This window comes from Erinaceus europaeus, chromosome 8, assembly GCF_950295315.1.
Source record: "Erinaceus europaeus chromosome 8, mEriEur2.1, whole genome shotgun sequence".
Classification (NCBI taxonomy): Eukaryota; Metazoa; Chordata; class Mammalia; order Eulipotyphla; family Erinaceidae; genus Erinaceus; species Erinaceus europaeus.
The window spans coordinates 36742128-36757538 of record NC_080169.1 but is presented as its reverse complement, the minus strand read 5'-3'; the positions used below and the strand labels follow the sequence as shown (position 1 = coordinate 36757538).

General features: G+C 37.1%; 1 protein-coding gene and 1 pseudogene across 4 annotated transcripts in view; one reads left to right on the top strand and one right to left on the bottom strand.

Moving 5' to 3' along the window:
* CRPPA (CDP-L-ribitol pyrophosphorylase A) overlaps positions 1-15411 on the bottom strand; it is a 331394-nt gene that overhangs the window by 195613 nt on the left and 120370 nt on the right. For 3 of the 4 annotated variants that reach the window (XM_007531969.3, XM_060196146.1, XM_060196145.1), the window contains exon 5: positions 7592-7637. The exons of the other annotated variant lie outside the window; for it this stretch is intronic. In XM_007531969.3, the coding sequence (XP_007532031.1) occupies positions 7592-7637 (46 nt within the window). The remainder of the gene's footprint in view (positions 1-7591; positions 7638-15411) is intronic. 4 annotated transcript variants of the gene reach the window in all.
* Positions 8715-8810, top strand: LOC132540104 (small nucleolar RNA U13; annotated as a pseudogene).

Here is a 15411-nt window from a genome sequence, read left to right as displayed (position 1 = left end):
AACAGAAAGGACATCAAGATTCAAGAGGGCTAGAGAGTACCAAACAGAATCAACCCAGTCCTGAAGACACCAAGACACATCATAGTCACAATGAGAAGAACTAAGGATAAAGAAAGGATCCTAAAGGCTGCAAGAGAGAAACAAAAAGTCACATACAAGGGAAAACCCATAAGACTATTAGCAGACTTCTCCACTCAAGCTCTAAAAGCCAGAAGGGAATGGCAAGATATCTATGGAGCCCAAAATGAAAAAGGGTTTCAACCAAGGATAATATATCCTGCTATACTTTCATTCAAACCAGATGGAGGGATTAAAACCTTCCTAGACAAACAACAGTTAAAGGAGGCAACCATCACCAAGCCGGCCCTGAAAGAGGTTCTAAAAGACCTCTTATAAACAAGAACATCACTATAATACTGGCAATATATCAGAGCAAACAAAAAAAAATTTTTTGAACAATGGCATAACAATACATTAAATCCATAATATCAATAAATGTCAATGGCTTAAACTCACCCATCAAAAGGCACAGGGTGGGGGGATGGATCAGAAAACATAACCCAACCATATGCTGCTTGCAAGAATCCCATCTGTCACAACAAGATAAACACAGACTTAAAGTAAAAGGATGGAAAACTATCATACAGGATAACGGACCACAAAAAAGAGCAAGAACAGCCATTCTCATCTCAGACACGATAGATTTTAAATTTAAAAAAGTAATAAAAGATAGGCAAGGACATTACATAATGATTAGAGGATCAATCAGCCAAGAAGACTTAACAATTTTTAATATATATGCACCCAATGAGGGACCATCTAAATACATTAAGCACCTACTGAAAGAACTTCAAAAATACATCAGTAGTAATACAATAATAGTGGGAGACTTCAATACAACACTCTCACACTTAGACAGATCAACAAAGCAGAGAACCAATAAAGATACAAGAGAATGAAGAGATTGACAGACTAGAAACCTTGGACATTTTCAGAGGCCTTCACCCCAAAATACTGGAATACACCTTCTTTTCAAATCCACATAACACATACTCAAGGATAGACCAGATGTTAGGCCACAAAGACAGCATCAATAAATTCAAGGGCATTGAAATCATCCTAAGTATCTTCTCAGACCACAGTGGAGTAAAACTAACATTTAACAACAAACAGAGAATTATTAGAAGTCAAAGAATTTGGAAACTAAACAACATATTCCTTAAGAACCACTGGGTCAGAGACTCACTCAAGCAGGAAATTCAAATGTTCCTGGAAACAAATGAAAATGAAGACACAACCTATCAAAATATTTGGGACACAGATAAAGCAGTACTGAGAGGGAAACTTATAGCCATACAATCACATATTAATCACCAAGAAAAAGCTCAAATGAACGACCTTACTGCACACCTCGAGGACTTAGAGGAAGAGGAACAAAGGAACCCTAAAGCATCCAGAAGGACAGAAATCACTAAAGTTAGAGCAGAAATAAACATCATCGAAAATAAAAGAACCATACAAAAGATCAATGAAGACAAATGTTGGTTCTTTGAAAGATTAAACAAAATTGACAAACCCCTAGCCAGACTCAGCAAACAAAAAAAAAAGAGAGAAGACTCAAATTAATAGAATTGTAAACGATGGAGGAGATATCACAACTGACACCACAGAAATCCAGAGAAACCTGCGAAAATTCTATGAAGAACTATACGCCACCAAGCTAGAGAATCTGGAAGAAATGGAACAATTCCTAGAAACATATGCCCTTCCAAAACTGAACCAAGAAGAACTACAAATTCTAAATGCACCAGTCACAGACAAAGAAATTGAAACCGTAATTAAAAACCTCCCCAACAACAAAAGTCCAGAATCAGATGGCTTCACAAATGAATTCTACAAAACTTTCAGGAAACAGTTAGTACCCATACTTCTTAAACTTTTCCATAAGATTGAAGAAACAGGAATACTCCCTTCCACCTTCTATGAAGCCAACATCACCCTGATACCAAAAGCTGAGAGTGACAGAACAAAAAAGGACAACTACAGACCAATATCGCTGATGAATATAGATGCCAAAATAGTAAGCAAGATCCTGGCCAACCGGATACAACATTATATCAAAAAGATTGTTCATCATGACCAAGTGGGATTCATCCCAGGAATGCAAGGCTGGTTCAACATCCATAATTCAATCAATGTCATTCACCACATCAATAAAAGCAAAGCCAAAAACCACATGATTATCTCAATAGATGCAGAGAAAGCATTTGACAAAATCCAACACCCATTCATGCTCAAAACTCTACAAAAAATGGGAATAGATGGGAAATTCCTAAAGATAGTGGAGTCTATATATAGCAAACCTACAGCCAACATCATACACAATGGACAGAAGCTGAAAGCATTCCCCCTCAGATCTGGGACTAGACAGGGATGTCCACTATCACCATTACTCTTCAACATAGTATTGGAAGTTCTTGCCATAGCAATCAGGCAAGAGAAAGAAATCAAAGGAATACAGATTGGAAGTAAAGAAGTCAAGCTCTCACTATTTGCAGATGATATGATAGTCTACATAAAAAAACCTAAAGAATCCAGCAGAAAACTACTGGAAGTTATTAGGCAATATAGCAAGGTATCAGGCTTCAAAATCAGTGTACAAAAATCAGTGGCATTTCTTTATGCAAACACTAAATCTGAAGAAGAAGACATCCAGAAATCACTCCCCTTTACTGTTTCAGCAAAATCAATCAAATACCTAGGAATAAACTTGACCAACGAAGTGAAAGACTTATATATTGAAAACTATGAGTCGCTACTCAAGGAAATAGAAACTGATACCAAGAAATGGAAAAATATCCCATGCTCATGGATTGGAAGAATTAATATCATCAAAATGAATATTCTCCCCAGAGACATATACAAATTTAATGCAATACCCATCAAAGTTCCACCAAGCTTATTTAAGAGAATAGAACAAACACTACAATCATTTATCTGAAACCTGAAAACACCTAGAATTGCCAAAACCATCTTGAGGAAAAGAAACAGAAATGGAGGCATCACACTCCCAGACCTTAAACTATATTATAAAGCCATCATCATCAAAACAGCATGGTACTGGTACAAAAATAGGCACACAGACCAGTGGAACAGAATTGAAAGCCCAGAAATAAACCCCCACACCTATGGACATCTAATCTTTGATAAGGGGGCCCAAAGTATTAAATGGAAAAAGGAGGCTCTCTTTAATAAATGGTGCTGGGAAAACTGGGTTGAAACATGCAGAAGAATGAAATTGAACCACTTTATCTCACCAGAAACAAAAATCAACTCCAAATGGATCAAAGACCTGGATGTCAGACCAGAAACAATCAAATACTTAGAGGAAAACATTGGTAAAACACTTTCCCACCTACACCTCAAGACCATCTTTGATGAATCAAAACCAATTGTAAGGAAGTCTAAAGCAGAAACAAACTAATGGGACTACATCAAATTGAAAAGCTTCTGCACATCCAAAGAAACTACTAAACAAACAAAGAGACCCCTCACAGAATGGGAGAAGATCTTCACATCCCATACATCAGACAAGAAACTAATCAACAAAATATATAAAGAGCTCAGCACACTTAGCACCAAAAAAGCAAATGACCCCATTCAAAAATGGGCAGAGAATATGAACAGAACATTCACCTCAGAGGAGATCCAAAAGGCTAACAAACATATGAAAAACTGCTCTCGGTCACTGATTGTCAGAGAAATGCAAATTAAGACAACACTAAGAAACCACCTCACTCCTGTAAGAATGGCATATATCAAAAAGGACAGCAGCAATAAATGCTGGAGAGGTTGTGGGGACAGAGGAACCCTTTTACATTGCTAGTGGGAATGTAAATTGGTACAGCCTCTGTGGAGAGCAGTCTGGAAAACTCTCAGAAGGCTAGACATGGACCTTCCATACTATCCAGTAATTCCTCTCCTGGGGTAATACCCCAAGGACTCCATAACATCTAACAAAAAAGAGGTGTGTACTCCTATGTTCATAGCAGCACAATACATAATAGCTAAAACCTGGAAGCAAACCAGGTGCCCAACAACAGATGATTGGCTGAGAAAGCTGTGGTATATATACACAATGGAATACTATGCAGCTATCAAGAACAATAAACCCACCTTCTCTGACCCATCTTGGACAGAGCTAGAAGGAATTATGTTAAGTGAGCTAAGTCAGAAAGATAAAGATGAGTATGTGATAATCCCACTCATCAACAGAAGTTGACTAAGAAGATCTGAAAGGGAAACTAAAAGCAGGACCTGACCAAATTGTAAGTAGGGCACCAAAGTAAAAGCCCTGTGGTGAGGGGTAGACATGCAGCTTCCTGGTACAGTGGGGGGTGGGAGTGGGTGGGAGGGATGGGTCACAGTCTTTTGGTGGTGGGAATGGTGTTTATGTACACTCCTAGTAAAATGTAGTCATATAAATCACTAGTTAATACGAGAGGGGGAAAATTAATTGTATGTCTCGAAGTTTTTCAAAACACAAACTGAATCTTTTCAATATATAGGCTGTGTAATTGATATGCAGACTCTCTCAAAAGCCTAGAACAAGTAGATCAGAAGCAACCAATAGCACAGCTATATAGAAGATACTGGGTACTGTACAGCAAACCCTAACAAAAGGACTTTTCAAAGTTAACCCAATTACCAAACAATGTGATGATAACATTAACTACCCATTGTCTTTTTGAACCCTAAGACAGCAGGAACCTCACATCTCCACTATAGAGCCTCTACTTCCCCCAGTCCTGGAACCCTTGGATAGGGCCCACTTTCCCATATGCCTCTCCCAATCCATATCAAATAATATTGCATCTGCTGATCACAACCTAATCAACACGATTGCCACCTCAACATGCTTCACTTCAGACTGGGTCCAGAGACTTCACGTGTGGAATGACAACCCTTCAGCTTCATTACTCGGGTGAGACCTTTCCTTTCATAGTATACTCTAATTTCATCTAGGTGGTTCACTTTCTAACAAAGTCCCAAAACCTATATATAGACCAGTTTCTGTGAGAGAGAGCATATGTTCACCCATATCTGTAAACTACTGCAAATATGTGCCTGAAAGCAAAAGTGCACTAGAGTTTGCAGTGAGTACCCCCCTAACACTTCCTCTCCACTATTCCAAGCTTTGGGTCCATGATTGCTCACCAATTTGTTTGGTTTCGTATGTTAACTCTCTTTTCAGTCACCAGGGTCCAGATGTCATCAGGATGCCGGCCAGGCTTCCCTAGACTGAAGACCCCACCAATATGTCCTGGAGCTCAGCTTCCCCAGAGACCCACCCTACTAGGGAAAGAGAGAGGCAGGCTGGGAGTATGGACCGACCAGTCAATGCCCATGTTCAGCGGGGAAGCAATTACAGAAGCCAGACCTTCTACCTTCTACCTTCTGCAACCCACAATGACCCTGGGTCCATGCTCCCAGAGGGATAGAGAATGGGAAAGCTATCAGGGGAGGGGGTGGGAAATGGAGATTGGGTGGTGGGAATTGTATGGAATTGTACCCCTTCTATACTATGGTTTTGTTAATTAATCCTTTCTTAAAGAAAAAATAAAAATATATATATTAGAAAAAAAGAAAGATAGATACATATATAGACAGAAGTATAGTATATTAGCTGAAATCTAGCCAAAGGAAACTGCTTCAGTAAATTTAAAAAAATTTTTTTGAAAAAAAAAAAGGAAGGAAGAAAGAAAGAAAGAAACAGGAAGAGAAAGAGAAGGAAAGAAGAGAAAGAAAGAGGGAGAAAGCATACATAATTTAAGACTTTATTTACCAGATCCCACTAAGCCTCTGTTGCAAGCAGATAGGGTGGGAATTTGAGAGAGGAAAGTCATTTATTTTCCTAACTCAAACCCCTAGTGATTCTTTGTAAGAATGTAGCAATAACCTTTAACTGTCAATTCAATTCAACTCAATATTGAAGGATATAAAAGATAAAATAGGAGGCAAATTGTTAAAATAGGAAGCAAACTGTTAAATTGTGTAGGAACTAAGTTGATCCATTTAGTAACTATTCATGAAGTAATAGATCATTTCCATTTTATCTACGTAATAAAAGTATGACTGCAAATAAGTCAAACCAAGCTTTATTATTTCCTTGTGTTGAGAATGTAACAGACCATATCGAGTCTTAGTTAACTTCTCTGAAGTAATATTTACACATTGGCTGGCTGATATCTAAATACATGTCAACATTTTGATTTATAACTATAGATGATTTATATACATAGATGAACAAATTACAGTGCACTAATGCTTTGAAATATGACCAGAGAAAAGATAATGATTTTCTGGATGTAAGCCAATTGATTAACAGGCTTTGCAAAACAATTTTTTAATATTGTATTTATTTTATTTTAATGAGCGATATAGTGAGAAGTACCAGAGCACTGCTCAGCTCTGGCTTATAATGGTTCTGGGAATTGAACCTCTGAGCCTCAGGCATGACAGCCTTTCTGCATAACCATTATGCTGCCTCCCAGCCCAATTTTTCTAAAATAATGATCAAGAATTCAACTATTTTTTTTCAACTGCAAAAAAAATTAGAATTTAGAAACTTACACCTCAGTCAAAATTTGAGCGCAAAGAGTTTCCCTTAATCTACTGTAGGAGGAGTCAGTTACTAACAGATTGTTCTTACTCTTGCTTGGACCACATATTTAAAACAGTGGTTCTGTCAGTCATCACTGATGTCCCACCAAGGGAAGGGAGGAATGAGTGCTTCTAGTAACTAATGAGTAGAGACCAGGCATGCTGTTAAACCACCCAGCAATATGTGAGACAGTTTCTTCATAAGCCTCACAGGTCCTAAAGTAACAGATAGTATAGATACTAAGAAATTCTAACTTAAAACAACAAAGTTTGCAAAAAATCAATATTAACAGCCTGCATACATTAGCATTATATTCCTAACAAAGTGTTGAGAATATTCATAAATGACTGTTAATTATTAAATGAACTACTTCTCCATAACTGGAATCTTAGAGACAAAAAGTGAAATTGTCTATCACTTATGCGTTAACTAAAGTTACAGAGCAAACTTGTACTTTTTTGTTTGAACCAAAAAAGAGTAAAAAAAAAATGATATCTAGTCTAATTTCTCTATTTTGGGGGAAAATTATCTTATATGGGATAGACTATAAAATGTTATTATATTACTGCTAAAAGCAGGGCACAGTCCTCCTGAAAGTAAAAATAAAATACAGTATCATTGTAAGTTCACTAAAATATCAGCTTCACTCTAACAGTGTCAGTGTTAGAAGATTTTTATCAAATTAATAAAACTTTTCCTTTATGAAATTAAAACCAATGTGACATAAATCATAATAAGTGATATTTCACAAAAAGGAAACACAAAATAAAATGTAATTATTTTTTCAGGAAAGAAAAATCACAGACCTCCATGGCCTACAGGCATTTGTACTTTTGAGATTGCTGGGATTTTAAATATCATGAGAAATTCTGGACTGGCTTACATTTTTTGAAACACAGGAACTGACAGTCACAAGGCCAAACATACCCTTAATAATCGATTCAGCTGCATACAGATCTCGTTTGTAGGTCACCTAGAGGACAGATAAACCTCATTAGACTTAACAAAGGAGGAAGGAATGTGAAAGCAATCAAATTATGCCCCTAAGGAAATTCTTCCTTTTAAAGAAACTACAAATACCAAATTCTGACAATTTTTAAATTATAGCAACACCAGAAAATTCACAGAAAAGTATATTCTACTTCTACAAAAGGCTTCACAAAGGTATAATTTTAAAAAAATCTTTAGATAAATTGAAGTGCTATGTGAGTTACTAATTTCATGTTAAGATAACTGAAGTTTTATATTAAAAATATATGGTGTTTGAATATTAGTCAGCAAGTTGGTTTTATAAAAACTTTTGATGGAAGTAGGATTATTTATGACAAAAAACACCAAATGCAAAAACAAACAAAAAAACCCCTCCAAATACATTTTTAAATGAAATGAAACTTCTACGAGATCATTTCACAATAAAAGCAACTTTCTGAATTAAGGATATCTGTGTGCACCCAAATTCACTTCATACTGTTGAGACTTTTATTAATGCAAAGCTCTACAGACAAAGCCCAAAAAGTACCGCTATGTGCATAATAGCAATCATGATCTTTCTTTAAGAACATGAAGTCTCCTTATCGTTGTAATCTGTTCTTTGTAATATAACCCGTCATGGTTCTATGGCAGATACTTCCCAGACTACTTCCAGTGAACTCTAGTACAGACTGTTTTCAGGTATGCTGCATATACTAGATTACTTCTCCTCTAGCACGAAATTGAAAATTGAGAAAATAATGAGCTATATTCATATATTACATAAGGTCTTAGGAATTCATCATCCAGTTTAATCATGAGGCAAGTGATCTAAGAATCCACTTTGAGAAAAATCAAATTACACATTTCTGTTGCTACAATTTGAACTTTCTCCTTCCAAATCAGCTCAGAGCTATACAGAAACTGTGTTCTGCACAAATGTATTTCTACCACAAAATACTCATGCTATAACTTTACCTAAGTAGGTAAATCCTCTTTAATAGTATGCCTTTAAGTCCAGAAAAGTAATATCTAATTTACAAGATAGATGGAAAATTGTTCAAACATCTAACCAATCTGCATCCTTTTGTAGTTGATAAGCATGATGATAGGGTTTTCATATAATTGTAAGAGATGTGCCACCCATAAACCTTGTCAGCACTTGACCAGTCTGATGTTAGGCAAGAAAAAAAAATTAGTAATACTCGTTCACATCAAGTATGACACTGCTTCATTTTTCCTAAAGTAATACAAGCATGGCAAGCCAAACTAGTACTATATTTACTATTCCACCATGAAATTTGATTATCTGAGAGATTTTTAAAAATCATATATCAAATGGATGATAGTAATATTTTATCAAATTAAAGCAATGTAATGATTTAATCCATTGGCACATTTATATAATTATGACATGCCAGGTTCTATGCTAATACTGTGGATAGATCAATAAAAAGAGTGAGCAAAAGTCCTTAATCTGTGGAAACTACATCTTGCTAAATGATATTTTCATATGAGAATTGAAAAAAGTAATATTATTTTTTTCCTTAAAAAAAAAAATCAAGGTTAAGTAGAACCCTGAAGTGAGGTTTCATTTTAGGTTTCATTTATATTTACAACTTAAATGAGAAATTCATGTACTTTTTAATAATCTCTTCTGTATAAAATTAAAAACAATTAAGGGCCCCACAACTATGGACATCTAATCTTTGATAAGGGGGCCCAAAGTATTAAATGGAAGAAGGAGGCTCTCTTCAATAAACGGTGCTGGGAAAACAGGGTTGTAACATGCAGAAGAATGAAATTGAACCACTTTATCTCACCAGAAACAAAAATCAACTCCAAATGGATCAAAGACCTGAATGTTAGACCAGAAACAATCAAATACTTAAAGGATAACATTGGTAAAACACTTTCCCACCTACACCTCAAGGACATCTTTGATGAAATAAACCCAATTGCAAGGAAGACTAAAACAGAAACAAACCAATGAGACTACATCAAATTGAAAAGCTTCTGCACATCCAAAGAAACTATTAAACAAACAAAGAGACCCCTCACAGAATGGGAGAAGATCTTCACATGCAAGATCTTCATCAGACAAGAAACTAATCAACAAAATATATAAAGAGCTCAGCACACTTAGCACCAAAAAAGCAAATGACCCCATTCAAAAATGGGCAGAGGATATGAACAAAACATTCACCTCAGAGGAGATCCAAAAGGCTAACAAACATATGAAAAACTGCTCTAGGTCACTGATTGTCAGAGAAATGCAAATTAAGACAACATTGAGATACCACCTCACTCCTGAAAGAATGGCATACATCAAAAAGGACAGCAGCAACAAATGCTAGAGAGGCTGTGGGGACAGAGGAACCCTTTTACATTGCTGGTGGGAATGTAAATTGGTCCAGCCTCTGTGGAGAGCAGTCTGGAAAACTCTCACAAGCCTAGACATGGACCTTCCATATGATCCAGCAATTCCTCTCCTGGGCTTATACCCCAAGGACTCCATAACACCCAACCAAAAAGAGGTGTGTACTCCTATGTTCATAGCAGCACAATACATAATAGCTAAAACCAGGTGCCCAACAACAGAGTGGCTGAGAAATCTGTGGTATATATACATAATAGAATACTATGCAGCTATCAAGAAAAATAAACCCACCTTCTCTGACCCATCTTGGACAGAGCTAGAAGGAATTATGTTAAGTGAGCTAAGTCAGAAAGATAAAGATGAGTATGGGATGATCCCACCCATCAACAGAAGTTAAATAAGAAGATCTGAAAGGGAAACTAAAAGCAGGACCTGACCAAATTGTAAGTAGGGCATCAAAGTAAAAACCCTGTGGTGAGGGGTAGACATGCAGCTTCCTGGTACAGTGGGGGGTGGGGGTGGGTGGGTGGGATGGGACATAGTCTTTTGGTGGTGGGAATGGTGTTTATGTACACTCCTAGTAAAATGTAGTCATACAAATCACTAGTCAATTAATATAAGAGGGGGAAAATTAATTGTATGTCTCGAAGTTTTTAAAACACAGACTGAGTCTTTTTAATATATAGGCTGTGTATTTGATATGCAGACTCTCTCAAAAGCCTAGACCAAGTAGATCAGAAGCAACCAATGGCACAGCTACATACAAGATACTGGGTACTATACAGCAAACTCTAACAAAAAGACTTTTCAAAGGTAACCCAATTACCAAATACTGTGATGATAACATTAACTATCCATTGTCTTTTTGAACCCTAAGACAGCAGGAACCTCACATCTCCACTATAGAGCCTATATTTCCCCAGTCCTGGAACCTTAGGATAGGGCCCACTTTCCCGCATGCCTCTTCCAATCCATATCAAATAATATTGCATCTGCCGATCGCAACCTAATCAACACTACGATTGCCACCTCAACATGCTTCAGCTCAGACTGTGTCCAGAGACTTCACGTGTGGAATGACAACCCTTCAGCTTCATTACTAGGGTGAGACCTTTCCTTTCATAGTATTCTCTAATTCCATCCCAGGTGGTTCACTTTCTAACAAAGTCCCAAAACCTAGATATAGACCAGGTTCTCTGAGAGAGAGCATATGTTCACACTTATCCATAAACTAGTGCAAAATATATACCTGAAAGCAGAAGTACACAGAGTTTGCAGTGAGTACCCCCCTAACATTTCCTCTCCACTATTCCAAGCTTTGGGTCCATGATTGCTCAACAATTTGTTTGGCTTTGTATGTTAACTCTCTTTTCAGCCACCAGGTTCCAGATGCCATCAGGATGCCGGCCAGGCTTCCCTGGACTGAAGACCCCACCAATGTGTCCTGGAGCTCAGCTTCCCCAGAGACCCACCCTACTAGGGAAAGAGAGAGGCAGGCTGGTAGTATGGACCGACCAGTCAATGTCCATGTTCAGCAGGGAAGCAATTACAGAAGCCAGAACTTCCACCTTCTGCAACCCACAACGACCCTGGGTCCATGCTCCCAGAGGGATAGAGAATGGGAAAGCTATCAGGGGAGGGGATGGGATATGGAGATTGGGTGGTAGGAATTGTATGGAGTTGTACCCCTCCTACCCTATGGTTTTGTTAATTTATCCTTTCTTAAATAAAAAATAAATTTAAAAAAAATTAAGGGGATGATACTTAATTACCATAACTCATTTTTTATTCCCTCTGCCTCAAAGGGAAAAAAAAAAAAAACCTCAATTACAGTAGAGTAATTCTGAAAGGATCACATTCATTTTTTCAAAGGAATCTGAATGATGTACTTTAAAATTAAAGAAAAAAATCAGTCTCAAACACTAAACTATTTTGTAATATATTTGCAAGGCTTAGTTATTTCTTTTTAAAAATTTTTTATATTTATTTAGTTTTCCCTTTTGTTGCCCTTGTTTTTTATTATTGTTGTTGTTATTGATGTCATTGTTGTCAGGTAGGACAAAGAGAAATGGAGAGAGGAGGGGAAGACAGAGAGGGGTAGAGAAAGATAGACACCTGCAGACCTGCTTCACTGCCTGTGAAGTGAAGACCCTGCAGGTGGGGAGCCAGAGGCTGGAACCAGGATCCTTATGCTGCGCTTGTGCTTTGTGCCATGTGTGCTTAACCCGCTGCGCTACTGCCCTACTCCCGCTTAGTTATTTCTATATTGGATGACTATGATAAATAATATGTATATTTTATTACCTAGAAGCATTTTTCTGCTAATGTTAGCCACCTTATAAAAAAAATAAAAGGGCTCCTAAATTTCTTCTTATGTTCTACTTTGACTTATAGATTGTAGATTACTATTAACATGCAAGCTAAGGCTATTTTTTATTTGTATCAATATATACTAATTGAAGCTTTACTGAAGAAAACTAAACTTCCAAATAAACACTGAATGAATGAAAGTAAATGACTAGATATCCCCAACAGACCTGCAAAGTGCTATGTTTTAAAATGATCTTCTTTTTTTATAAAGAAAACAATACTTCAAAGAAAATAGGACTGGAAAATGTTGTAATTCTGAAGTGATGAACTGTTCTTTTTCTGTCAAACTTCTACAATAACTTAACTTGCCCTTTCCTTATGTTCAATTTTAAAAACACTTTAATAATTGCTTTTGAAGTTGATTTTCTTCTGTCAGCACGATCTGCAGCTTTCCTTTGACCTTGCACAATGCCTTATTATGGAAGACATTTTCTTTTTTATAAAACAGCCCTGCAGTTATGGAAGAGGCCTCAGTCTTCTGACATTTTTTCCCTACCACTATTAAAGACTCATAGGCCACCTAAACACCAGTTAAGTTGTTTTTTGCCCTTCAAATGCTTGAGTATGCAATTCACCTAATTCAGCTCAGTTTTTAGTCGGTTTCATGTTCAGTATTTTGCGCAACATTTTATCTAAATATTTACCTAAAAAGAAAAATCCAGTAGAAGAAAAATCTTGACTTGAAAGCCACTGAGGTAGGCATGTTCTCGCTCCTAGGCTAGGGCTCTCTCAGCAATATCAAGATGAGTTCCAGAGAAGACTATCATTCTGCTTTATATCAATCTATTTTGAAGCTAAATGTAGTAAGTTAGGAAGAATTTTTTTTTAGATCCAAGTTTAATTCATCATCTGAAGATAAGTTAGATTGTAACTAACGTCCTACCATTTTTCACCTCATAAGAAAATGAAATTAGTACTCAATTAGTTAAAAACCAGAAACATTTAAACCTTAAAGAAACTGAAATAGTCTTTATGCATACAAAATATAAAAATATAAAGTTAAATTTGAATCCTACAATAAAGATACTTCATAGCATTGTCATCTAAAGAGTTGTCAAATAAGAGCTAAATGAACAATTGAGAAAATATCCAAAGCAACATGGAAGATAAAGTAAGACATGAAACAGAGGAGAAAAACAAAAAAATGTTGTGAAAAGCAACTACAATATTTGCACTTAACATAATTTCATATAAATTAAAAGAAGAAATACCAAAAATTCACAGTGGAATTTTTCTTTAACTCAATCTACTGCATTACATGCCCTTCCATGATCCCTTTGAATCAGTCATTAGCAAAAGGTCATAAAGTAAGGACTACAAAAACTAGATAAAAGCAAGATACAGACATACTTTAATGATGGCTCTTTTAGTTACTACCAGGCCACCCCATCACCCAGGGCCCTTACTCAGGAAATCCTGGGATTCCCACACAGACATAATGGATCTAGAACTCTAGTAGATCCCTCTATCCACTGTCACTGGTTATCTCCTTCAGGAACAACATAATGGACCCCTTTGTGGGCCCCTACAGAACCTGGCCTTCAATGTGGATCAACAATGGTAGGGACTGCTCCATTCTCCAAAGGAGAGTTGGGTCGACATAATATAATCTATGACTTGTGGAAGATGGGTTCTGTAATGAGTGCAGCCTACAATGTTCCTAGCTGTGACCACAGAATGCAAGCTCAAACCTACAGCAATACAAAGTGCACAGGCTCCTGTGCTGAATATGGGCTGCAGATCAAATTGATGGGGTTTATAGTTAGCAGTATTTATATACTTTTCCCAGGTTTGGGAGCTACTCTGCCCTGATCCAGCTTTTTAGTCCTATATCCAACTCTGACACCATTTCCCCAGACAATACCTTTAGCTCACTTGCAGGTTAGCTGTTGGACTCACGCAAAAATCAGTAATGTCATGGACCCCTTGCAATATATCTAAAATAGATCTACTAGCTTTTTCCAAAATGCAGACCCCCAAATCTCATCTGCTATATTCTTGCCTTTAAGTTCCTGATTACTAAAGAATTTGTTCTTCTTCATACCTTAATGCTTTTTCAGCCACCAAGTTGCAGATGCTACCATGACACCAACCTGACTTCCCAGGGCTGATGACCCCACCAATATGTCCTAGAACCCTGCCTCCCTAGAGTCCACTAAGGAAAGAGAGAGACCGGCTGGGAGTATGGATGGACCTGCCAATGCCCGTGTTCAGTGGGGAAGCAATTACAGAAGCCAGGCCATCCACCTTCTGTGCCCCATAATGACCCTGGGTCAATGCTCCCACAAGGATAAAGAATAAGAAGGCTTTCAAGGGGGAAGGGGGAGGGAGATGGGATAGGGAGTTATGGTGGTGGGAATTGTGTGGAATTGTACCCCTCTTATCCAAAGGTCTGCTGATATTTTTATTTTTATGAAAAAAAAAAGACATAAAAGAGTGGGACTTCCATCCCTCCTCACTACCCCAATTTGAGCAGTGATATATATAGCTGATCCCTCCAGGCCTCTGTGCATGCGTGCCACCCTTTAACATGTATTGGGTTGTCTGAAAAATCATGACATATTTTTTCTGTTTTACTACACAAAAATGCATCATGACTTTTCTGAGGACCCAATATATTAATGTCCTATAGCCTCTATGACAAACTGCCACGAAGTTAGTGGTTTAAAAAACAACACAAATATATTTTTTCACAGTCCTGAGGCTAGAAGTCTGAAATCCAGGTATTGGCAGTGACCCACTCCTTCTGAAAGCTTTAGTGAAGAAATTTTGCCAGTCTCTTCTTAAGTTTATTGTGCTTGTCAGCAGTCTTGGTTTTCCTTTGCTAGCAGATGCATTACTCCAATTTTGTCTCCCTTACATAAACATTTTTCTGTATCTGTATCTACATCCATTCTTCTATTTTATTATCTGTGTCTATACCCCTTTTCTTATTTCTTCATGTTGGATTTAGGGTCTACGATGTGCCAATATAACTTCATTAGATTCTACAACGGCTTTTCAAATGAGGTCGGTCATAGGTTTTAGG